Source organism: Urocitellus parryii, chromosome 10, assembly GCF_045843805.1.
Source record: "Urocitellus parryii isolate mUroPar1 chromosome 10, mUroPar1.hap1, whole genome shotgun sequence".
Taxonomy (NCBI): Eukaryota; Metazoa; Chordata; class Mammalia; order Rodentia; family Sciuridae; genus Urocitellus; species Urocitellus parryii.
Window position 1 is genome coordinate 82,879,512 of NC_135540.1, and position 27,627 is coordinate 82,907,138.

The 27,627-nt window shown below is 32.2% G+C and overlaps 1 protein-coding gene and 1 non-coding gene across 2 annotated transcripts in view; one reads left to right on the forward strand and one right to left on the reverse strand.

The window, feature by feature from the left end:
- Bmp2k (BMP2 inducible kinase) overlaps positions 1 to 27,627 on the reverse strand; it is a 133,776-nt gene that overhangs the window by 38,026 nt on the left and 68,123 nt on the right. The window contains exons 8-14 of the mRNA XM_026403142.2: positions 24,425 to 24,528; positions 22,731 to 22,810; positions 18,491 to 18,651; positions 7,022 to 7,215; positions 5,885 to 5,983; positions 5,049 to 5,230; positions 1,271 to 1,428 (exon numbers count right to left, since the gene is read on the reverse strand). Of these exons, the coding sequence (XP_026258927.1) occupies positions 1,271 to 1,428; positions 5,049 to 5,230; positions 5,885 to 5,983; positions 7,022 to 7,215; positions 18,491 to 18,651; positions 22,731 to 22,810; positions 24,425 to 24,528 (978 nt within the window). The remainder of the gene's footprint in view (positions 1 to 1,270; positions 1,429 to 5,048; positions 5,231 to 5,884; positions 5,984 to 7,021; positions 7,216 to 18,490; positions 18,652 to 22,730; positions 22,811 to 24,424; positions 24,529 to 27,627) is intronic.
- LOC113192907 (U6 spliceosomal RNA) lies at positions 25,622 to 25,723 on the forward strand. The gene has a single exon (XR_003302079.2). It is a non-coding gene; the product is annotated as a U6 spliceosomal RNA (small nuclear RNA).

Consider the following 27,627-nt stretch of genomic DNA (forward strand, 5'->3'; position numbering starts at 1 on the left):
GTTTTTAAAAAAAAAATCCTATACATTATAAATATGGGCCACTCTCTATCATCTCTCCAAAAGAGATACTTTATTTCCTTTTTTAAAACCTTGTTTGGGGGGGTCACTCAACACAAATTCTAGGAAAAATACCAAACAAAAAGTTGTCGTTTAAAAAGGTTTTTTTTTAATGATCTAAGATTGGTTTTACCCAAGTTAACAAACCTTTGATAAGGCCTCAGAACTCATTTATATATCTACATTTAATCATCAATTAAATTTCCATTATATATTACCAATATGTAAAATACAAATTTAAATCCTAAACAACTATTATTACATGAATGCAAGGCATTTATAAAGTGTACATAAAATATATACTAATTTGGAACAAAGCATTTCAATCTATTAAATTTATTCATAACACCGGTTACCTAAATAATATAGAAACTAGGAACTGGGAACAATTCAACCTTTTCACATACAAAAAGGAAAACACACTTGTGTATGTGCAGTGCACACACATAACGCACAAGCCTCAGAAATATGAAAATTATCTACATCCTCCAGAAGTGAGTTTTTTGTTCCTGTTTTGCAAACCTGAAAACATCCTACAACTTTCTTCCCCACCAAAAAAAATGTGTGTGTGTGTGTGTGTGTGTGTGTATGGTGAAGCTTCACATATATATTAGGTAGTTTAAGAAAAGGCAATGATTTCAAGTAAAAACATTGAGATATCTGATTTACAGTGAAAAAAATTTATTTAACTTTTGCCATATCAGGACAACAAAGCAGCCCTTTTATGTCACCACTCATTAAAAGGGCATTACAAAACATTAACATAATGTAGTAACTAGCCCATGTTTTCTTTCAGGCATTTTCAAAGGGCATCTCAGACCCACAATATTTTCTATTAAGTGTGCGAAAAAACAGAGCTCCAAAATGATTAGTAAGGTAAGATACTAATGTCTCCCTTTTTATTTCAACATTAAATTTCCATCTTTTAGAGTTGTTCTGAATTTAACATTCACAGTTATGCAGTTTTTTAAAGTGTTAATATCAGCATACTTTCAGCAATCTTGGGATTTGAATAGCTACTATAAAGCAATAAATCCCTAATGTGCATAACATAGTTTGATAGTGTATATGAAAGAAGATGGCCTGAATTTTGCCCTCAAATGCACAAAAAGAATTTAATGTATACCACCTCAAAACAGTCTTTGGCCTTGCTGAAAAATTATGGAGCTGTTATTTTACTGTGAAGCAAAATAAGCCTTCAAGTGTCCCTTACTTGATCTTAGAAGGTCAAATTCTCTGTCCAACAGTTCCTCTTCTGTTAACTTGGAGAAATTATCCTCTCCAAAAGGATTCCACCCTGACATATCAGGTGGGTTACTGATGTTCTTCTGATTTGTAAAATTTGCAACTGCCTCTTTCTCAGCAACTGGCCTATTATAATAATTGAGAGAGGAAAAGAAAGAAAATGAGAATTTAAAAAATTTCACATTGCCCCAGTTTGTATTTTATAAATGCTTAGAAAACCATACAATTTTATTGCAGTTGAGATGGCAGGTTAAGGGTATGGGATCTGAAACACCTCTATAAGGCGGACTAGTTCCATAATCCATAAGGCATACTAGCTCTATAATCACCTACAAAAGGTACATAAGGTATTCCTTAACCCCTCTATGCTTCAGCTTCCTCATCTATTGGAAAGGAGTGATAGTATCTACTTCAAAGCATTTCTGAAGAAATTAAATGATTTAATACACGTATAAAGAGAACAGTGTCTGGTAAAGAAAACCAAGCAGTCAATAAATGAGTTATTATTCTTACAGTGAACAAATTGGAAAGTGACAATCTGTTACCATACCAAGCAGTATCACTCCAAAATTACTTCAGAATAACTGTATAGCGATCATGTCCTGGTTATGTGGAAACACCACAATAATTTCACTACAAACAAAAGATGAATTTTAGGATTGCCTTACTAATAAATTAGCTAAAGTTGAAAGAAAGTTATTCTGTAAATATGTAATTATTCATGGTGTTTAAGGTACCTAAAGTCTGGGGCTGGGGATATGCTTTTTGGTAGCTTGCTTAGCATATACAAGGCCCTGAGTTCAATACTTAGATTGCAAATATCAGTCAAACAATCATTAATACAAAACTATCGAGTCAGGAGCCTAAGACCACTGATTCTATGCAATTTGCCAGATAGGCCTCTTGGTTTTTAAGGTAAAATGTAAGTCTAAAGACTTCTTAAGAATCCCTGGGTACCTCTCCCTCAACCAGCCTGGAAATACAGCACAGGAATGAGGCAATTTAACAAAGCTATCAAATTCTTTACATAATTCAGATCTAAACCCTTTAATATTAACAATGGAGAGAAAGTCTCTATGTTTAAACAAGTATCTCCATTTTGCAAGCCTTGACTCATCCCTTTGAATTTACTTTCCCTTTGGCAGCTCAATGACCTTGCCACCACACAGGTCATAGAAGGTAAAAGTCAGCAAAAGACATCCACTTAACCCCTTAGTCCAAGCCCCCTCAGAATATTTGTGCCAAGAATAGAATATTTAAACAATTATTGAAGGCTAGAGGATAAGAAAAGAAAATAAACTATAAGTATAGTTGCTTAGTAAACAGAACCTAGATATTGCCAAGGCCTAAAAATCTGCCTCCATGTGACAAAATTCCATCTTTATTCCAAAATTGTTTTCAAGGACTTTCAGAGTCCTTAACATAGGTCAGAAAAAGGGAAATTCAAAGAACAACATTTTCCCTCCTATAAATTTCTTTCAGAGCTTTTTAACTTCCTATTTGAATCACTCCTCTAATTCCTATGATGAATCCTGGCAGACTGTACTCAATAGGGTATGTTACCTTAACCTACAGCTTACCTACAGTTCAAAGACACATTAAACTATGTCTGCCAGCACTGAGAATATAGATTATTGGTAGAGTCTAGCATGCCCAAGGTCCCGGGTTCAGTCCCCAAGAAAAATAAAAATAAACACAAACACACAAATGTTCTCTGATATTCCTCCCTACAAGGATAAAATCTAATTCTGCTCTTTGTTTTTTTCCTAGTCTAATTACAATTTCTACTTTTCCAAATAGCACTTTTCTTTATTAATATTATAAATAATAAAATCATGTAACACTAAGTAGAAGTACTAAAATGTAAATTATAAAATGCAAGTAATAATTTAATAAATTTCCAAAAATGATATACCTGGAAATAAGTCCCCAGTAATAAGAATGAAATAATTTTTCTTATTAAAAATAAGATAGGGATTAATGGGCTATAGTATGCCTGAGGCCCTTGGTTCAATCTCCAGTACAAATAAATAAATAAATGGATATTTTGCTCTATATTCCTTAAGATACTGATGAAAGTAATGTATCAATTACATGACTGCTTTTTTTTAACTTTTGGTGTTAACTAGCATCAAGATATTAATTAATCTAGTGAAATTAATTGGAAAGTACAAAAGATATTAAGCTGAATTACTACAGTATTCCCTACTTTAATCTTATCTTTTAGTAATACTGCTCATGGAATCATAGTTATAATACGTATTTTTCCCTAATTTTTGTTTAATTACTAAAATTTTTAAAACTTGGTTTATCACCAAAATCATCTTGCATACCCAAGGTTGGGAAACATTGGATTCAGTATCTTCAAATGCATATAGGACTTATTTTATTCTCTCTCCAATGGAGCTGTGTACTACTGGATGGGAACATGGAGCAGGAAAGGGCTGATTATTTAATAGGTAGAAACAATTATATACTATAGCCACTAGAGTTTAGGAATACAGAACTTCCTATAGGAAGCTACATTTGTTTGGTGCCTCAGTGTTCCTTCATCGATATTATTATACTACTTGATATCAGGTTAATTTTGAGTATAACATCTTCTCTAGCAATTTTAAAAGAGCTCTGTAAGCAGATATTCCTGCTTATCAGTGGAAGGTGACAACTGTTTGTCTCTAAATATTATCTTAGAATGATTTTCCCCTTTTCCCCAAATCTAAAATTCCTCCTCTTCTACTATGTTAATTTATCTTTGGTATGAATATCAAATAATATTTCAATAAGTTAAAATAAACATCCTCTACATATATATTATCTTACATTTTATAATTGCCCTATTATATTAACTAATATAATTGCCCTATTATATTAGTTATCTGTCTCTACATGGTAAATTACACAAAACTTAATAGTTTAAAACAACAACCTTTATTATCTTATACCCTTTCTTCCAGTGAGAAATGTAGCAGTGATTTAGCTGAAAGGCTGTTATGACTGAGTCTGCATTGGCTGGTGCTGAATGATCTGTTTACAGGATGGCTCACTAACCTGACTTTGTACAGGAGGCCTCGGTCCCCTGCCACAATGATTCTAATTAATACAATAGCTTCGTCAGTATCTTAAACTATACAATATCAAGCAGAATATCCTATTTTTAATATGGAAAAGTATTCCATTCTTATCATCACTATGGGGGGACTAATTATGCAAATTTATTAGATTACTACTTGTATTTCATAGTTTATATTTTATTGATTCTAATTAGTTTAGAATATCATAGCATATGCTTTAATTTTACTATTTACAATGCAGTTAATTTATTCAAGAAAAAAATGCTTTGTGAGAAAGAAAAATCTATAGAGTATGCTAATGACAAATAATGATTTGTACATTTAAGTTCTGCTCTCGACTTAAGACAAATCTGTCCTATTTCATATACTCCAGTTTTGTTTTAGGAAAGCACTTCATTAAATTCATTTTTCCCCTTTCCTTCCCTATTTCCCCCTAATCAATAATTTATCACTATTGCTTTTTTCTTTCTCTCTCTCTCTCTCTTATCTCATACACACACAGAAGTTGGGAGTTGTTCTATAGCAAACTGTGTACTTTCACACTCTTTTGAGATACACACAGTACAATTATGCTACCAATGTTACTGCTTCTCATGCCCAATTCCCAGGTGATGCTTGTGGAGACCTTTTCCCAGCCAATGTTTTAAATCCTGCATTCACTAGAAAAATACTTGCCTAGTACTATAAGAGGAGTCCATTATGGTTCCAACCTGAGCTGGAAGTGACGAAGTGTAGGAAACTAAGGCTGGTGAAAACTCTTGAGGGGAGGTAAGATATTCAGGTGATGTCTGCTGTTGGGATTGCTGATGTTGAGCTAGCATCTGCTGCTGCAAGAAAGTCTGCTGATACTGCTGCATCTGAAACAAGAATGATATTACATAAATCAATGCTCAAGTCAATAAAGTACTATCAGCATTGATTTTGTTTACTATCCTTCTTTCTTTTTACTTTGGTGACAAAACCAGAAACCTAGAAAATAATGAATTTTATTTGAAGGAACAGCTCTCTTACTAGAAAACTACAGCAGGAGGAATTTTACCTATTTAAGAATTTGTGAATCTAAGCTCACTTGGCCAGATTCAAAAATTCTCCCTTAAATATTTTAAGAAAAAGACAAGAGAGTGTCTTAGTCAGTAGAATGCTGGTGCTGTAAAAAGTCAAACTATTCTCTGAATCAAATGTTCTTTCCCTTTGAATTTCATTTTTATTCAACTGACACTTACAGAATGAAAGAGACACATGGCAAAGATCACGTAAAAGATCATTTCTCTTAAACTATAAGAGAAGTATGTTGTCTGTCAATTACAATGTGCCATACACTTGGGAGCCACAGTTCAAAATAGTTTATGACTACTTGAGAACATACACCTGTTTCAATAAAATACATGTCAATTAAATAACTTGAACTGATTCTGGATTATTAAATTCTGAGTAACCCCATTCACACTGTGAATTCCAACATTATAATGCATATCCAGAAAGAAATCTCTAGAAATTATGTAACACTTTACCATTGTAGGATACTGTGATGCAGGAGGTTGAGGCTGATACACTGAATGCATTAAAAATTGTTGCTGGAGTAAATGTTGTTGATGCACTGCATGCTGATACTATAAGATAAAAATAAATAAATAATCAATATTATCCATGCATTTTTTATGCCAGAGTCCTTTACTTAAATATTCATTTTACCACATCAGTAGTCTAAACTCCACTACAAAATAGCTGTAGAGTGACTATAATTTACATATGCTTATTAGAATTGGTTTTAAAATTGTCAACAAAATACAACAGAGATTCAACTAAAACCATATGCAGCATAATTTAAGGATGCCTGCAAGAATGATAATGCTAAACATTTTTATCATCTTTTCCCAGTTGACAAATTCCCCTGAAGTGACTTGTGACCAGGACCCATTACAGAAAATCCCCACTCTTCTTCACCTCCTCTTCAGTAGTGTCTTCGGCCATCCCATAACACCATTTACTTACTACCCTCCACTCTGGCTATATCAATCATAATTAGAGAAAAGTGACACCCATGAAAAATGTCATGAATGTAATTGGATCAAAAAATAGTTTAGGAAATCAAAGTGATGATGGTAATAGTAGTTCAATTTAAAAGTTTAATGAAACTAGAAATCTATTGGTTCTGATGAGATGAAGGACATTTTTTTCCTTACATCCTTTTCAGTTCTAAATGCTTCCTCTTACCCTTATACCAACCTCATCAAAAAAAAAAAAAAGGAAGAAAGAAAAGTAAAGAAAAAAAAAAACAAAAAAGAATTTAAAAATCTAATACAATGGTACTTTTGGAAAGAACAATAACACATTTTCTACAATAGTCTATGAACTCAAAACAAGACCTCAGATAATATTCATCACCAATCACAATGCTTATTCCTGAATACTAACTGAACATTCTCTGCTTCATTAGGCCATGATGCAACCTGTTTTAATAAGGTATCCTTAAGTAGCTCATCAAATGCAAATTAACTACATATTCTTTAATAATCAGGAAATTAAAGAACATGTTTACTTGAATCTAGTTCAAGATGCCCATAATACGAAAAAGCAATTCAATGATTTTTCAACTGCTACATGATTTCGCAATTCTACTTCCAGATCTAAACTAGTAAAAGAACTACCTGCTGCATATAAGCATCCTGAAGTAGCTGATGTTGCTGTTGCTGCTGGTGAGGGTGATGATGCTGTAAATGAAGTTGCTGTAATCTCCAATCTCCCTGTTGTAGTTGTTGAAGTACTCTATGCTGCTGTGGAGGATGCTGTGGGGGCCCCTGACCCAATAAGATTTCAGGGTCATTTCCAGGTCTCAGTGATCCTATGATAGATTTCCAAAACTTACATTTACAAACTAATAATTTTCAATAAATGGCTATATTTCAATAATTATTTAACTAAGGCAGTTATATTCTTATTTAAGAGAAACTTCCATATACACTTTGTCTGACGGAATTATTTCCTGGAACTTTAAGAGCCCAGGAAACTTGATTTAATCAACTACAACCCAAATTATTTAGAATGTTAGAAACATTTTATGTTTTAAGTTTCATCTCTCCATGAACACACCAAGAAAAAGTTTATTCTACATCTCAAAATATCACGTACTATTATGACTATGTTCCCTTGCCAATAGAATTCTATCAGTTCAGAATGTCATTTTACACCAATTGAAATTCATTTCCTTCAAACTTGAAGTCAAACATTGAATGTAAATGGCTTAAACTCATCAATCAAAAGAAACAGGCTGGCAGACTGTATAAAAGAACAAGATCCAACAATATGCTGTCTCCAAGAGACTCACCTCATAAGCAAAGATATCCATAGATTGAAGATAAAAGGATAGGAAAAAATATATCATTTACATGGATCTCATTAACAAGCAGAGGTTTCTATTCTCATATCAGATACAGTGAACTTCAAGCCAAAGTTAATCCAAAGGGACAAATAAGGGCATTTCATATGTGTAAGGGAATTACACATCAACAAGATATAACAATTGTAAATATTTATGCCCCAAACCAAAGAGCATCTATCTACATACATTAAACAAACCCTGCTCAATTTCGGAATCAAATAGACCACAACACAGTAACACAGAGTGACTTTAACACAACTCTCTCACCACTGGATAGATCCACCAAATAAAAACAAATTTAAAAAGCTATAGAACTAAAAAATACAATCAATAATTTAGACTTATCAGATACATATAGAATATTTCATCTATCAATGACTGAATACACTTTCTTCTCAGCAGCACATGGATCCTTCTCTAAAATAAACCATATCTTGGGCCACAAAGCAATTTTCAGCAAATACAGGAGAGAGAGGGGAGGAGGGGAGGGAGGAGGGAAGGGAGGGAGGGAGGGAGGGAGGGAGGGAGGGAGGGAGGGAGGGAGGGAGAAACCTTGCATTCTATCAGACCATAATGGAACGAAATTAGAAATCAATGATAAAATAAAAAATAGAAGCTACTCTAATACCTGGAGACTAAATAATATGCTATTAAGTGACCAATAGACAGCTGAAGAAATCAGGGCTGATATAAAAAAATACTTAGAGATAAATGAGAAAAGCAACACAACATTTCAAAATCTTTGGGACATTATGAAGATGGTTTTAAGAGAAAAGTTTGCACTGCACTCATTCATTAAAAGAATAGAAAGTCACCAAGTAAATAACATCTCTAGAAAGGGAATAAATCAACACCAAAAGCAATAGAAGAGAGGAAATAATTAAAATCAGAGCCAAAATCAATGAAACTGAAACAAATAAAAAAATCAACAAAACATTGGTTCTTTGAAAAAAATAAAATTCATAAACCTTTAGCCAAGCTAACAAAGAGCAAAAGAATAAAACTCAAATTAATACATTTTTAAAAAAGTGATAAAAAGGAAACATTACTGCAGACACTACTGAAATACAGTCAATAATCAGAACTATTTTGAAAATTTATACTCCATTTAAATAGAAATCTTGAAGACATCAATAAGTTTCCACAAAAATATGACCCACCCAAATTCAATTAGGAGAGCATACAAAATTTAAATAGGTAAATTTCAAGCAATGAAACTGAAAATACCATCAAAAGCATACCAATAAGAAAAGCCCAGGACTAACCTTCCAAGAAAAACTAACACCAATCCTCCTCTAATTATTTCATAAAATAGAAAAGGAGGGAACCCTTCCAAAGCATCATCCTGATACCAAAACCAGACAAAATACATCAAGGATAGAAAACTTCAGAACAATATCCCTGATGAATACAGATGCAAAAATTCTTAATAAAATGCTGGCAAATCACATACAAAACATTAAAATAGACAGTGCATCATGATGAAGTGAGGTTCATCCCAGGGATGCAAGGTTGGTTCAATATATGGAAATCAATAAACATAATTCATCACATCAATACACTTAAAGACAAGAAATCACATGATTTTTCTCAATATATGCAGAAAAGGCACCTGACAAAATACAGAATCCATTTATGTTCAAAACAGTAAAAAAACTAGTGAGTAATATGAAGATACGTCAACATTCTAAAAACTATATACATTAAACCCAAGGCCAACATCATTCGAAATGGAGAAAAATTTAAAGCATCTGCTCAACACAGTCCTTGAAACCCTAGCCAGAGCAAGTAGGCAAAAGAAAGAAATTAAAGGGGTACAAATAGGAAAAGAAGAGTTCAAACTACCCCTATTTGCCAATGATATGATTCTATATTTAGCAGACCAAAAAATTCCACCAGAAAACTTTCAGAACTCATAAATGAATTCAGCTAAGTAGTAGGATATAAAATTAATACCTATAAGTCAATTGTGTTCCTATGCATCAGCAATGAATCAGCTGAAAGAGAAATTAGAATAACTATTCCATTCACATTAGCCTCAAAAAAAATCATAAAATTCTTGGAAATAAATCTAACAAAAGAGGTAAAATACCTCTACAATGAAAATTACAGAACACTAAAGAAAGAAATTGAAAAAGACCTTAGAAGATAAAGAGATCTCCCACATTCATGGATAGGCACAATTCATATTGTCAAATGGCCCTACTACCAAAAGCACTATGCTGATTTAATGCAATTCCTATTAAAATTCCAATGATGTTCTTCATAGAAACAGAAAATACAGTCATAAAATTCATTTGGAAAAACAAGAGGCCCAGAATAGCCAAAGCAGTCCTTAGCAAGAAAAGTAAAGCAGGAAGCATCACAATACCACATATTCAATTATACTATGGATCCAAAGTAAGAAAAACAGCATAGTATTGGCACCAAAACAGACATGAAAGAATAGAAAACACAAGGACAAACCCACATTGAAAAATGATCCTATACTAGACAAAGGTGCCATAAACATACACTGGAGGAAAGATAGCCTCTTCAACACATGGTGCTGGGAAAACTAGAAATCCATATGTAGCACAAAACTCAACTCAATGTGGATCAAGAACCTAGATGTGAGACCAGAGATCTGAACCCACTAGAAGAAAAAGTAGGCCCAACTCTCCATCATACAAGTTTGGGAACCAAATTCCTCATACTCCTAAAGAACAAGAAGTGAAAATGATAATCAATAAATGGGATGGTATCAAACTAAAAACCTTCTTCATTGCAAAGGAAACAATCAAGAATATGAAGGGAGACCCTACAGAATGGGAGAAAAATCTTTGCCACCTGAACTTCATATAGAGCATTAATCTCCTGGATATATAATGAACTCAAAAACATTGAAAAAAATAAAATAAAATAACCCAACCAATAAATGGGCAAAGGAACTGAACAGGCACTTCCCAGAAGAAGAAATATGAATGTTCAACAATATGAAAAAATGTTCAACATCTCTAGCAATTAGAGAAATGCATATTAGAAGTATACTGTGATTCTATATCATTCCAGTCAGAATGGCAATTATCAAAAACACAAGTAACAATAAATGTTGGCAAGGATGTTGGGAAAAAGGTTCACTCATGCATTGGTGGTGAGACTGAGAATTGGTGCAACTACTCTGGAAAGCAGTAATGGGAATTCCTCAGAAAACTTGGACTGGAACCACCATTTGACCCAGTTATCCCACTCTTTGGCATATACACAAAAGACTTAAAACCAGCATACTACAGTGATGCAGCCAAATCAATGTTTATAGCAGCTCAATTCACAATAGCTAAGCTATGGAACCTACCTGGGTGCCCTTCAACAGATGAATGGATAAAGAAAATGTGGTATACACAATGGAATATTACTCAACAATAAAGAAGAATGGAATTATGATATTTGCAAGTGAATGGATGGAATTGGACACTATCTAAATAAAATAAGCCAATCCCAAAAAACCAAAGGCCAAATGTTTTCTCTGACATGCAGATGCTAACTCATAGTAAGTCAGGTAAGGGACCAACAGAAGTTCACTGAATTAGACAAAGGAAAATTCATTGCCATGGGCACCCTCACCAAAGGCTTAAAAAGCAATGGGTCCATTCAAACATGAACCAGAACCTCTAAAACTACAAGTCATAACAAACCCTTTCTCTTATTAAGTTAGTTATCTCAGGTATTCTGTTATGGTGAGGGAAGCCTGACTAAAATAACTGTTCAATTCCAAGGCAGAAAAGGGTAGAATACGAAGAGAGAAGGATTCTTTTTCATCAGTTAATGTATTCAAACTTCCTCAGGCCTAAGTTCAGAACCTCCATGAAAAGAGCTTTCTATTTCTAATTCTTCTAATTTTAAGAAAAATTCAGGTCTATGTCTTTCTTGAAAATATTTATAAAAATTTAAGGAAGAAAATGAAGAAAAATTACACACCATCCAGACCAAATTACCATTGATCTTTTAAATGTTATTTCTTTCCAATGGAAAGAGAATTAAAAGTTACACTCCTAAACTATACATTCATTTTTCAGAGCTGTGAAGTCCAGCTGGAGAAGGCTCATATGGGAGTCCAATCACAAACCAAGGATCTTCATGTAAGGACTGTGAGATCACTTCTCACCTCACAAACTGACTTTTCTTTAGTATCATCAGGCAGCAGAAAGCCCTTGATCCTCCATCCAAAGTCACAGAGCACCAGAGAATCCACAAACAATATTACAATTTTATATGAAAACAACTGTTTCTTCAAGTACATCATAATCATTCACACTATAATTCCCCATTTTGCAAATGATGAAACAAAGACTCAGATAAGTTAAGTGAATCTGCTAACAAATCAAATAAAAATAAAGACAGAGAAACTCTGAATATACAAAATTGATCTAATATATAATTTGTATATCAAGACACAGATCACACATTCTCTACAAAGTCAGATAGTATCTATACATAAACTGAAGCAGGTATATGGTCACCAAACTCAAAAGTGGTAGTTAATTCATTTTCAAAGGCAAAATTCATTCTTCTCTCCAACTCTATTCCTATCTCCCACAAAACACAGACTACATAACAGTTGTCAAGGTCTTATTTTGACCACTGATTCAGCCTAGTACCTAAGACATAGTAGGTCTTCACTATATATCTCTTGATTTAATCATTAAACACAGACCAAGATCTTGGCTACAAAGCAATAAACCCAAGATAAAATAAACACAGTCTTGCCTACAGAGCAATAAACTTTAACCATAAATATTATTCCTACTGAAAATTTAACAACTGCCCCTGGAATAACTTAAAGATCAAGAGAAATTCGTATCTGAATTTTTTTAATTTTTAAAGAGATGACAATACAACATAGCAAAATCTATAAAACAAAACACTGGCAGTACTCAAGAAAAAAAAATTAGCCTTAAATGTATACACGAAAACAAGAAAACTGAAAAATAAAATAACCAAATGAAAATAAGTCCAAGAATGTAGAAGGATTGAATTAATGACAAGGTATAAAATAATAATAAAAAAGAAACCACAACATGAAATTAATAAATAAAACCAAAAGCTAGTCATTGGCTCTTTGAAAAGATCAACAGGGCTGGGGACGTAGATAAGTGTTAGAGCACTTACCTAGCCTGTGCAAAGCCCTGTGCATCCCCAGTACCAAAAAGAAAAGAAAGAAAAGGTAAGAAAGGAAGAAAAGAAATGATTAATAAAAAGAGGTAAAGCTCTAGGCAACTCTCACCAAATAAATATTAGAAGTGAGGGAATCAACATACTACAGACTTAAAGTAATTAAAGACATCATAAAATTGCTATCTAAAATTTTATCTAAATTTGAAAATCTAAATAAATTGGACAATTTAAAAATATATGTAAATTATAGCAAATGGTGAAAAATTATAGTATATCAATGAAAATTAAATGAACTGAAAATGTGATCAAAATTTTACCTCTAGGTACAGAATGTAGCTCAGTGGTATAACACTTGCAAGGCATGTGCAAGGCCCTGAGTTCAATCGCCAGCACCACCAAAATAATTTAAAAGTAAAATAAATTCTGGATTTTTAAACAGTAACAATTCATTTAAATTCACTCAGTTCTAACACATTTTGAAGAAACAATACCTCTTTTTCAGAAAATCATTTAAAAACATAAAGGAAAGGATCCAACACAAGGCCAACAGTTTACCCAAAGAACAAAAGTATGGTTTATCCCATTTAGGCAAAAAGGCTTTACTATCCAAAAATGTAATAACATAATAAATAACACATCAAAGGAGAAAATAATACCATTTATCAACAGATATTGGAGGGGAGAAAAGCAATTCATTCCTAACTCTAAAAAAAAAAAAAATTATAAGCTAGGAATAAAGAAAAACTTCATCTACCAGACTTTGAAAATAAATAAATAACAGAAACACAGGGAAGACATAAAACCTGGAGCAAAAGAGAATGACAAGAATGTAAACTATCAACATTGCTATTTAATATTAAGGGAATTTAATTTATCCAGTGCTATAAGATAAAAGAAAACAGTAAATGTATAAATAATCATAAGAAAAAGGCAAATCATTATCAAAAAGGGATTCTCCCTCTCAAAAAAATTCAAGATAAGCAACTAAAATCTATTAGAATTAATAAAAGAATTAGTAATATGGATGAGTATAATGATCAAAAATTAAAACGTGAATTTCCTCCAAATTCAGTATGTCATTGGATTTAAATAATATTTAAAAATTATATTTTGTAATTTGAGAGGCCTTCTTTAAAATTCATACAGAAGGAAATTTTAGAGAAGGATGTTAGTCTACTTGTCTGATTAGATTTATCAAAACTAGAAAGTTGTGGAAGAGGTATTAAAAAAACAATTCAATAATACAGTGTTGAGAGCCCTGTATGAACTATGGATATTGTTTGAGCCACTAAGGCAGGGAAGCTGTTTTTCTAGGAACTCCTGGATGAAATTTCCCAGATCACACTGGTGCCCTGCTTTAGCTTAAAGCACTAGAATCAAAGGGCATAACCTACAAAGGGCATAACCTACCAATGGGCATAGTCTACCAAGCACCAAACAACCTGTTGACTGCAAGATCCCTACCACACTGAAACCTTATCCCTGCCTTTGATGTACTTCCCCCCTTAAATAAAGAATTGGGGCCTTTTTCAGTTGTTCAGTTCCAGTTCCTATCAGGGCTGGAAGACTCATCAGGTGCCCCTGTTTTAAATCTAACTTCTGGTTTTGTCTTCATTTCTTGCTGATTATTTCAGCCTTTTTATTTTCCCAGATGGTTTGTACCTCCAAGCAGGATTCTACTCTACCGGGGTTCTGGTTACACTAATAGTACAGTAAAGAGGTAAGGAATCAATATGGAAAGTTAGATTATGATGAATGTGGCATTTCAAATCAGGAGAGAAAGAATAGAAAAAATATACAATACTGTACTAATTAATAAATGGCACTACAGAAAACTGAAAAAAAAAACTCAACTTAGTCCTTTCTCCATGCTATACCCTAAAATAAATTCCAGGAAGACTGAAAAGCTAACTGCAGAAAACAAACACCACTATTAACAACAACAACAAAAAAAGTATCAGCACTTAAAAAAAAATGGAAAAAATTTCTTTGAAATACATTACAAAATGCAGAAAAATGAAAAGTGTAAAACTGACCTTGTAAAATTTTGTTTTTCCTATGTCTCAATGTATATTCACAAATGTAAAGATGAATGGCAAAAATGGAAGAAAAGATTTATAATGTATTTGGCAAAAAGTTAAAGACTTAATGTTCAGAATAAAAATAAATATTCAGAGCAATAAAAAGAAAACAATCTCATGGAAAATTGGAACAGTTAATTCATAGAAGAAAAACATGAACAGATGAAAGTGTACTATTAATCAGGAATATTAAAATGCAATAAAAATGTTTTACCTAACAATAAGACAACATTTTTAAAAACTTCTATCATTAAGCATTGGCAAGAATAGGAATGAGACTGACACTGTTGATATCAGTGTAAATTTCTGGAGTCTTTTGGATGGCAATTTAGAAGTATGTAAACAAAATTAAAAAAAAAAAAACTTCCTAATACCTTCCTTAGAGAAATGTCCTAATGTCATTAAAGAATGGGATGTAAGGATATTCACTGCAACACTATTAGTAACAGAAAATATAGAAAATAATGTAAATGGTTATACAAGCCATCGTATATTTATGGTATAAAATATCACATTCCTATTAAGAATTACTTGGCAATTCTTTATGCAATGATGAGCTAAGAAGCTTTCCAAAATATATTAAGAAGAAAAAATCAACTTGCCAGAGAAATGTATATGGTATGAATTCACTGAAGTCAATGACAACATAAATTACTTGTATCTATATATATATCACATAAGAATATAAGAGAATGCACACTGAACTACTTCTGGTTAGCTCTGGGAAGAAAAGAAGGAGACTTACGTAATATAATAGCAATTATCAAGAAAACAGGCAAGGATGTGAGAGAAAACCCTGATACATTGTTGGTAGGACTGCAAATTAATGTAAACACTCTGGAAAGTGGTATGGAGATTCCTCAAAATTAGTAGGAAAAGAATTACCATAAGACCCTGCTATCCCACTCCTTGGCATTTACTCAAAAGAACTAAAGTCAACATACTAACTATAGTGATAGTCACATCGATGTTTATAGCAGCCAAATTAAGGCATCAGTCCAGATTCACAAGAGCCAAATTAAGGAATCAATCCAGATTCCCTTGAATAAATGAATATTGATCAAGAGAATGTGGTATAGTATACACAATGGAGTTTTCCTCAGCCATAAAGAATGAATTAATTGAATTAATTAAACAGATGGAAATGGAGGACATCATGCTAAGTGAAATAAGTTACATTTCAGAAAATCACAAGCCAAATGTTTCCTCTAATAAGTGGAAACCAGAGCTAAAGAAGGTGAGGAGGGAAGAAATAATATCATAGATATATAGGGAAGATCAATGGGGTAGAAGGGAGAACAAGAGGGAAGGAGGAAGGATGGGAAAGCAAAGGAAATATGCAATGAATTTGATAAAATCATGTTATATGAATACACAAATGTACCAAAGGGAATTTCCCCTTTGTATATGTATATATATACACACACCCCACACACACACACATATAAAATAAACTAAATAAATAAAGGAACAAAGAAAGGAAGATCAGTAGAGTAGAAAAAAATAGAAGAAAGATGGGAGGAAAAGTGGGGGGAATGGAAACTGAAATCAAATTGCTTGCATTTATGTTTTTGTCAAAATGAACCCAACTATTATGTACAACTATATGCTCTAAGTTTAAAAAAGGAGAATTATATTTCCCTCTGAATATTTCTGTGTTATTTGCATATTTTAAGAGAAAACACACTTTTTTTACTTTCTTTTCTTATATGTGTTTCTTTCTATATGATTTCCAGAGGAGAAGGAAATGTTAAAAAGGAGCTTATATGGGAGGGGAAAAAGTATAATTTTTCCAACTTAAGCTGGAAGCAAATATAAGAGAAATGTAGCTCCTTATATCAGGAACAGGCCTGGCCCTCACAGCTGGGTCTTAGTGCTTACATGTTGGTTTATTTCATAAAACACTTAACATCAGATAAGGTTACTACTCTGTGTCTAGGAAAGATCAAGACACAAAACCACTCTATATTCATATCTGAACACAAACAGAATCATGAACTTTGTCCAAACCACAAAAATAACCCAAGGTCCCTCTATCTTGCCTCATTTGACTGCTACTCTGTAACCAATTGAGGCTTTAGCTTCTCTCCTTCAGGATAAGATTTGATACCTAAACCATATCATGCCCAGGCTTCTGGATAGAATCCAAAGATGTCCCACTTCCTTAACTCCTCCCCAAAATTATCCAAAACAAGTCCAAATTCTGAAAATGTTTTTTCAAATGCTACCTCACAGTTCCCCGTAATTTGTAAGAAAGAAATCTGACTTGTTCAAGCACAAATGTGTTTCAAGTTGGCCTTTTGCCAGGGAACTCTGATATGTGATAAATAAAACTAATAAGGTCTCCAAACCAAAACAGTAGGGAAAAGATCAATGAATGCTTATTGAGATAGGATTTTTCTACATAACATACACCTTCTATTTACTCCTCAGAATAGGAACAAGATTTGCTGTCCTCATTTTACACAAGAGAACAGCAGTGAGGCTAAGAAATGGTGAAATGTGAATGAACATTTCTTCCCTTTCCCATTACCTTCCCTTTCCCATAGGACACTACTCTAATTGGTGCACCTGATTACCACATAGATATGTAGCAATATGCCAGGTTAATATAAAAATAAACATTATCTTCCCTCACCATATATTTGACTTAATAGTAATAAAAGTGTCTAATGATTAATATTTCTTAAGGGCATATTCTGTACCAGGCATTACATTAACCAGTCATTTAAGCCTTCTAATAATCCTATAAGTACTAATATTTTTATAAGATATATTACTAAAGAAAAATGAGAGAAATAAGACTCAACATAGATTCATTCAAAATGCAGGCTTTGAACCATTGAGAGTATTCTAAATGAAAACATTTAACATTTAAAAACAAAACACAAGTTTGTTATAAAATGGAAGTGTAAACTGGAGTTATCTTTGAGATAAGTCTTCATTATATCCCCAGACCCTTGAGAGATTAAGATTAAATGTACTTCATCAGTCAGGAATATTCCCTTAGTGAGAAAAACTGTTTTAAGTACCACACTACCAAAATACTTAGGAGATGTTTTAGATTAGAAAAATAATTCTCAAAATCAAACTAAAATACCAGTTCTTATGTTGCAATGTGCACATGGTTCCTTCACCAAGGCTATAGATTCAAAGCAAAGAAAGATACATAGCTTTCAAAGACCAGAGATTCAACCACCTCCTTTCCAATACAACACAGAACTCCCTATACTCTTGAACTTTATTATCAATGCCAAACCTATCTCTCGGGATAAGAGTTTGTATTAGAATCAAGGAAAATTTTGAGCTTTTCATATTATACTTTTACATTGCCAATAACTTTTCTTTGCCTTCAGAAAACCTTAAGAAAAATAATTGAGTCTATTAGATATCAGCACAAAGTTTTTTGATGTATTATTATCTACTTTTTTACTGGTAATTTATGCCTCTTGAAAATCAAATCATCTAAGGTTTATTTCCATTGACTATGAAAGCTGCATTACCTTTTGGTCTATGGTTACCAAATTCACCAGGAGCAGGGACTTTAACAGGGGTTGCTGAACTTTGAATGGTCAGTACACTGGGAGTGGCAGTAGTAGAGTTGGCCTTTGGTCTTTGTCTTGGTGCAATTGAGGTTTCTGTTGGTCCAATGGTATCTGTTATTCTAAAATAGAAGAACACATTTTATTACAAATATTGGGCTTATTTCTTACTATTTTTTTCTGTAAAGTATCTACTTCAACAGATGCATTTAATTATTACAGATGATCATGTCAGTCCTCTTGGCTTCTTCCTAAATCTTACTCCCAAAGACTACGTTTTTAGTGAAGACAGGAAAGTAAATAAAGAAAATAGTACACTACCATCAAGGTCTGCAATTGAAACTGGCAGAAAGAGTATACTCCCAAAGATTACTGTTAAGGAGATGAAATGAGATTGAAAGGAAAACAAAACAGAAACCTTCTTATAATGTTTTTGACAAAATCACGAGCCAACTCTTTGAAGAGAAACAAGAGATAATCTTCCCTAGCCTGGACTCAAGGCATAAGAAAGAAAAGACTACACCCTAGAGCATATAAAACAAAAGAAGCCAACACTTTCAACAGGTAGAGACCCTGCTCACATTCAACTTCTTTAATCTTCAAGTTTGCTTTACTTATAACTCTAAATGGAAACTATATAAAACTTTTGCTTCTAGGAGTTAGTTTAGGACTTCAGATGTGGGTGGACAAGAGGTAAGCACAATTTTGAAAACAAGAGACAATAGATATGAGAAGACAGACATTTGCTTTTTTTTCCTTGAAAAAGTCAAGTAAAATCTTTATTTATATGATTATCAACTTTGCTTTCTAAAAATTCAGTATAAAAACTCAAAAACTTTTTAATAAGGCCAGATATTCTCTTTCCAACAGGATTTTCCACAAAATATCTGTACTAAATTCTTTACCACATTTTAAGTAATTTAATACTTAAAAATTCTAACTACACATGAAAGCACAGAGTTACTGCAGTTGAAGAAACCCAATCTATAACTGCACAAGTTACAGCTATTTCCTAATATCTCTACATACCACAAGAGGGAGCCCTGTTAACAGCTATCTTTCCAAGAGCAAAGAAAATTGAATCAAAAATTTAATTGAAAACTATAGAAATGTATTATATTTGTGCTATCTTCTAAAAATAACACTTAGTTTAATTAGAAGGGATGGGTATGATATGTGTCATATGAAAACTGAACCAAGGTAATAAAAGATCATTTTTACATATAATCAATTATATGTCATTTTTATAATGAAATACTTATGAGTTCAAATTATGGGATTTAACACTAAAATCAATCTTACACTCTCTAATCCCAAGAAATTTGGGAAAAATACATAATCTTTCTGTCTAACTCTCCATTTATTTCTTAAGTGAGTAATGTAGACCAAACTTGAGTTTGCCATATTCCTGATCCAAACCACTCTTTAGAGAGGCGTAACACAAATAAAGCATGGTAGAACCTCTGAAAAGCTTATTAATAGTCTGAATTATTTCTACAATCTAATGTCTCACAATTTATTTTATCAATATACTATTGTACTTGACCAATATTCAGCAAAACACTTAGAAAGGTATGTTATATGTTGGTGAAAACACAACAAAATATAAGACAGTGAAAGTGATCAATGCCAAAATAGTACTGCCAAGAGTTGCATAAAGGATAATTCCACCTTTAATTTGACTAAAAATGACTTCAAGTAGGAATTAGAGATTGAATTTTTAAAATAAATTTTATCTTATCAAACTCTGAAAAAGAAATAGCATTCTGTGTGAATAGGAAGAAAATGCCAAAACAAATTAGTCAAAATGAAGACACAAAAAAAAAAAAGTAATTACTGCACTGCCCCTGCTACACTGACTCACTTGTACTATTACAACAGTCATAGTGCTGTTTCCTCTGCTTCCCTTCTTTTCTTTCTTCCTCACTATCAACTGAACAATCTTCCAAAAGCAGACTCTCTTTCCTGCTTCAAAGTTTCCATCTGCCGAGAGAGGAAGCATTTCCATCTTTGAGGTATACATGTCATATGACTTTTATATGTTTAGCAGTCCCAAGAGCACATGCCAAGTTTGGGGAGGCAGAAGGGAGCTTCTGAGAAGTAAAGCAAAGAGGGTCACAGACTAAAGACAGGGCAGATGGCTACTAACACCCATAAAAGCTTATTTAAAGATTCTTTTCCCTGGGCTGGGAATGTAGTTCATTGTTAGAGCACTTGCCTAGCATTTAAAACCTCAGCAAAAATAAAATTAAGAATCCTCTCCCCAAAATATGACGTTTATGTGAAAAAAAATCTAAATTTTAATATTAAGCTTTATATACTTTAGATTTTAAGTTTTTCATTAAGAGTAAATTTATCTTAATGACCAATAAGCACCAATGAACCTTATATTTTGATATGTATAATGAACAGATTCACCATACTATAAATAAACAGCAATTTTTAAATGATATGTAGACATAAAAATATATTTTAATGGATTACCATGTTATGTTTCAATATGTGTATACATTGCATAATGTTTAAACAGGTTAAATACTGCACATTTTAATGGCATTATTTCATTTGCTTGTAATATAGCTATAACTTTTATGTCATAATGAAAAGATATTCAAATCATCACTCTTCATTTGACTCGTTTCTTTAAAAATTTGTACCTACCTTCCTAAGGATTTAATTATTGATATTTTCTTAATTTAATTATTAAATTAATAATTAATAATTAAATTTTTTAAGTGACAATAAAATCCAACTGACCAGTCTTAATTCATAATTACCACTCAACTATAACAATGGCTGCTCATTAACGCTACATTATAGATAAGACAAACTGGTGGTCATACTGGATTTCTATGAATTAGCTATATTCATTTCTTCATCTCCCTCCAGAGAATATTTTGAAATTCAAATGAGTGAATATATTTTTAGGTTGCCATATTTTTTTTAAAAAAAAGCCATTCATGAATGATACTTGGACATTTCTAAGTAACAAATCACACAACCTATCTTACAACCAAGTGCCAAACAACAGAGTTGACTGGAGGATGAAAGGCCAAAATCCAAAATTCTCAGCCATGACATATAAACAAAGTTGCTTATGACTGACATTTACCTACCAATTTATTCATTCCCCACCACTCCTGAATCTGTTCTCTTATTCTCCATCCTTGTAGTGTCATAAGAGCCATTCTTCTAGCCTCAATTGTCTGTTTTATTTGCACTCTCACCCCTTCAGGTGACTGACTACTCATTCTTCTAGGAAAGGCCCACCCCCAGGGAAAGCATTCCTTTTGTGCTCTTATTCTCCCAGCTCCCAGTCTTTCCCTTCCTCCCTACTCTCAGAATGTTCTGCTATCCATCAGTTTACAACTAACTGTTTACAATTAGAAATTCTTGGAAATAAAAACTGCTTATTTTTCTTTACATTTCCAATATCTATGCCTTTTATGTAAAGAATATTTAACAAATATATTTTTGTATTTTATGTCAAATAATTTAACTAAGTGAGAACAATACAAAAAGCTATGACTAAGAAAACTCCCCAAATGCAATATTATACCTGTCTGATAACCTAAGAGATAGTCCTGCTTATTAACTTTTAAGTTAAAATAAAAAGCAGAGAAAATATCATCACTAACAGTTTCAGCTCTTAATCTACACAATATATTTTAAACTTATAAATGCAGTAAACAACTTAAAAATACATTTCAAAACATAATACTTTAACAGTTTTACAACATGTTAACAGTTATAACCACCCACTATAAATTCTACAAAATACATATATTTTCTAGTTGCCTATAAATTTTATATTTAAGTATTTTAAAAAGCATATTAGCTACAAACTTGAAACATAAAATGTCCTAAATTAGGGTTGCCATGTTATGAAGATAATGATCTCACCACCCATCCCCCGCAAAAAAGACCCACTGTAGCATCATCAGTTAAGAATTCACATATTTATTAATGAGAGTGGACAGTTCAGGTAAGAGCGATATCAAATCCTGGACATAATATTTTAAACCTTATTTTGTACTTGTTATCTACACCACATGCAATAAGTAACACGCCCTTTTTTTTGTGGGTTTGTGGGAGGATGACATTTAATCAATGACATTGGCTAAAATTTAAATAAGAACTGTAGCTTCCCCCACCCCCACCAAAATGCCTTTTTCATTTCAGCAAACATAGTTTTGCCTACCTGGCTTTTGTTTGGCTTTTTCTAGCAGCTGCTTCACTAGCGGTCAATGGTTCAGGAAGAGCTGAAGGAACAGAAGAGTTCTTGAAAGAAAAAAACAAAAACAAAAATTTTCATTTTGGTTTTTAATTTTAACAAGTTTGTTTTTTAAGCTATGGACATATTATTGAACTTATGCTGTTTGTGAGGGCTGGGATGTAGCTTAGTGGTAGAGCACTTGCCTATCAGCTAAGGCCCTGGGTTTAATCCCCAGTATCTCAAAAACAAAACAAAACAATACAAAATACTTTGTATGAGATACCATTTATTTTCACGTCCCAAATTAACCACATTATATTTCCCAGATATAATCTGCAAATATCACTACATGTTATACAAATGTCATTTGGGTAAAAATAAAGATTATACTACAAAGATTATAAATCAAAGATTATTTTGTACTTCAGAAAAAGAAGTATATAGGGGAAGGGAGGGGGCATGGGGTAATTAATGATGGTTGAATGTGATGATCATTATTATTCAAAGTACATGTATGAAGACACGAATTGGTGTGAATACACTATGTATACAACCAGAGATATGAAAAGTTGTGCTCTATATATGTAATAAGAATTATAATGCACTCCACTGTTATATATAAATAAAAAATTTTAAAAAAAGAAAAAGAAGTAAATAAGTATAAAAAAGTGTTTACAAATACTACAGATAATTTTCATGACACTCAGCATAAGATCTAGAAAATGAAGACAGAAGGCTTCACTAGTGTTTACGCCCCATGTTTGGATCATAACAGAAATCAGTAAATATTAGATGAATGGAGAGCTAAAAATCCATAGTAAAATTTCAAATAAAACTATTTTCTTTATTGAATGTTAGAACTGCATGATTTCAGCTTCAACATAGAAAACATTACGTTTGATACATTAAGGGCCTTAAAAAACAAAAAAGGAAAGGTACCACATTCCTTCCTTTTTCTTCATAAGTAGATTAAATTATACATAAGGGAAACATGTACAAGCAAATCAGGCCAGAATGTTCTTTATAAAGTTGAAAACGGCTTAAAATCAGTAACAACTAGCAACCTTATTAAAATTACCAGAGACTTGTCATACATCATTTATCTGAAGTTAATGTAGTGTGCACATAGTGAATAAAACTTCAAACGATATGCGCTATTTCCATATAAGCTCTTTCCATGGACTCAGCACTAGGTTTTACATTAGTTGTAATCTTTGTAATTACTATCTTGCTTTACAGACGAAAAAAAAATGTACATTAGGTAACCTCCCCCAAAAAACAACAGAATTGAATTCAGGTCTCTCCGTTTACCATGCATCTATTTTTCACAACCAACTTTCCCAAATTTTTGTCTTTAAGAGAGCACTTAGTGTCTGTTTATTAAATGGTTAAGCTTAAACAACTTGATAAAAGAAGTCTGTGCTATGTCAGACAAATGTCATTGTGTTCCCTTGAAAATGCAAAATATCCTCTTGAGTTTGCTGCAGTTCTCCAGGACACCTCAGGACATAGTTTCAGAAATGTGACTTTATACAAAAACTATACTCACAAACACACTAGCAGATCACTTGTCATAAAACAAGTACTCAAAGTGTATACACACACATACACAAACACACGTATCTACACACATGATAAAATGTATTTTCAATTCATATCCTACTTTAGAAACTACTTACATTGATATTGGAGATCGGACAATCCTTTTTGGCAAATTTAAATGCAAAATAGGACACTTGAAATATATCAGGTCTATGCTCTGGATCTGGTTCAAGCATGAACCCTGTAAGAATATATCAAAATGTTAAATTTTACTGAATATAGATGATACTTAGGGGCATATTATAAGTATAATTCTGTTCCATTCTAAGAACAGGGATGATTCTAGCAAACTTTGTTAATGTTTATAGGAAACAGACAGATTGCTATTTTGTATGTGAACTTAAAAACATTATTCCAAACTAAAAGATAGATTAGAGAAGTCATTGAACAACTATTTACCAGAAGTATGAATGACATACATAATCATTCTGTTGAGAAAGTAACACACAACGTAAATTAACATTGGAGAATTATTCAAGATAAATTCCAGGGACATGGAGGTAAAGGGAAGATGAGGCTTCCAAAATAATTCCACTTGAAATAATTCTCATTATTATCTAAAATTCCTCTACCTTGACATAATCCTAAATCATTGAGAAACGTTACATTGTGTACATTTAGAAGTAGCACAGGGTTGACACTATAGTTTTCCAAAAACATGCTTTTTATATATACTAACAATGATCACTAGAGTTCTGTATTTAAACATGCTATCTACATCATGTTCAGAAATATGAACAGAGTCTTATGGTTTTATCACAAATTATTTATTAACTTTAGGCAATGTTTGAAATATCAGAGACCTTTTCTCTAACTAAAATGGTCACTATCTCTTGTCCATTTCTTGAATTAATTTTAATTCCAAATTTCACAATAAGGTTGACATTTTTATTCAATTCTACAACTGAAAAATTCATATTTTATTAAGACATTTTTACAACTAAACCTGTTTCATTAAATAATTCTCAGTTTTTAGAATGTTTAGATCATTTTTTAAGTATTTAAAATGTAAAACTTAAGGCATTTAGATATTTTGAAACATGTTGATAATGTATAAAGAGATCTAAGTATATAAATCACTTAAATAACAACTTACAATAATTAAATTTTCCCTTCAAATATAATATTTTCAACAAAAATTATAATGTATCTCCAACATGATACACTTATTTCAGCTAAACGAAAAAATACAGTTGTATGGCAAGTGACATTGAACTCAAAACTTGAAAATTTATTTCAGAAATTTTGAGGCTGGTCTAAAAAATACAAAAGCTGTGCTTGCTTCAGCAGTATATATACTAAAATTGGAACAATACAGAGAATGTTAGCATGGCTCCTGCACAAAAAAAAAAAAGAAAGAAAAAGAAAAGAAAATTAAAAATTAAAAAGCTCTAAATAGAATACGATTTTATGTAATTAAAATGCTGACATACTACTGATGAAACTTATCCTTTATGATATATCGCCATTGTTAGATTGAAATAACTAAAAACATTTTAATTCAAATACTTGGTAGTTTATAGTCAACCTCATACCAAAAAGATCTGAGGGATTTACAAGGTTTATTTATTCTCCAAATGCATTTTATATTAATACCCAAAAATATTGTTTTAAAAGCAACAGTGCATAAAGTTAATTTAATTATGTAAAATAAAGCTAAACATACTTTTAACAATAAATGTTGATTAATATAATTTTTAAAAACAACCAAATCACAAAAACTATCAAATTTATAATAATATAATCTTATTTTTCTATTCTAACAAGTTAATTTGGCTTTTAAAGTTTAGTTTTAACAATAGCTAATTATAAATATTTATTTCTATAAAAACTTGAAGTAGCGTATAGGATATAAAATTTTTTACATATACAAGAAAATTAGGGCTAATAGAAAAGTAATTCACTGGGGAGAGATGAGAGGGACAGCATAATGAGGTCAGCAAAGAAAATGTAGGCTCAAAATTTTCACTATATAAAAGGGCAACATAATCTATTACATGAATCAGTATCCCTAACACACACACACACACAAAAAAACAAAAACAGATAATAAAGAAAAACAGTATTCCTAACACAAAAGAGCAAATTCTCCTTCAAGTCAAAATTCTTAAGATGATCACAAAGAATGAACAACATCCTTAATGAACTGCAATGAGTGACATTTGGTTACACACTCTTCCAGTGTGGTCTAGTGGCTTAACACCTAAGAAATTCTACAAGGGTAGAAAACTGATATAGGAATACACTTCCCTGGGGATCTGGCTAAATCCAAGAAAAACTTTTTAAGTATCTGGAGAAAAAGAATGGTCCTTTAGGTAATCCTGTATTTTTTTTTTCTTTCACAATAGATGAGAAATATTGAGGAGAAAGAATAAATTTGAGATTTTATGTTCTAACCAATACTGGTATAAGTACTTCTATCTTTAAAGTTAAGCACAATATCATATCCTTTAAAGATTAGATAGCCAGACTAGAGTGGAGATAGAACAAAGATTATCTTATAAGCAAATAAAAGGACCTCCAATTCTCAGGACTCATGTTTTGATGTGGGAATACACATCTGCTTGAGCCACTTTTTTTTAACTATACTGATCCCATTTATGTGACATAAATTCTGTAGTATCTAATGAATTAAGACAGAAAATATTAGGGTACATTAGTGTGCCGAGTACAAGCAACATTTCATGAAACTTGATTCAGCTCATCTGTTTTTTTACATTGGATCAGTCAAAAAAAGTTTGAAACCACAAAACTTTGAATTTAGGATTATGAGTTCTCTCTACTATTATAACTCATTTCCCTACGGAAAATATAATGACTTGTGTAATTACACTACAAAAAAAGAATTAAATGCTAATCTCTGATACTCCTTCTTTCACATGAGGATATTCTCAGAACATACATGCTCTCTTCTAAATTATGTTTTGAAAGTGCCTTGCCTCTATGGAAGAATCTGTGTCTTTACAGCATTGCCTATATCTGAGTGCAGGTAAATCTAGGGGTTGGGTGCAGAACAAGCCCATCTGGCTTTAGATACAGATTTTTTTCCCTGCAATCTACTTTAATCAATCCAGGTTGAAACTCATTATCTGAAATGCTTGGAAGCAGTGTTTCTGATTTTTCAGTTTTTGTATTTTAGAATATTTACACACATACCAGGAACCATCTCAGGAATGGGACCCAAGTCTAAACACAAAAATTCTCCTGTGTTTCGTAACGAATGTGTGTGTGTGTGTGTGTGTGTGTGTGTGTGTGTGTGTGTCTCCTTAAGAAAATTTTA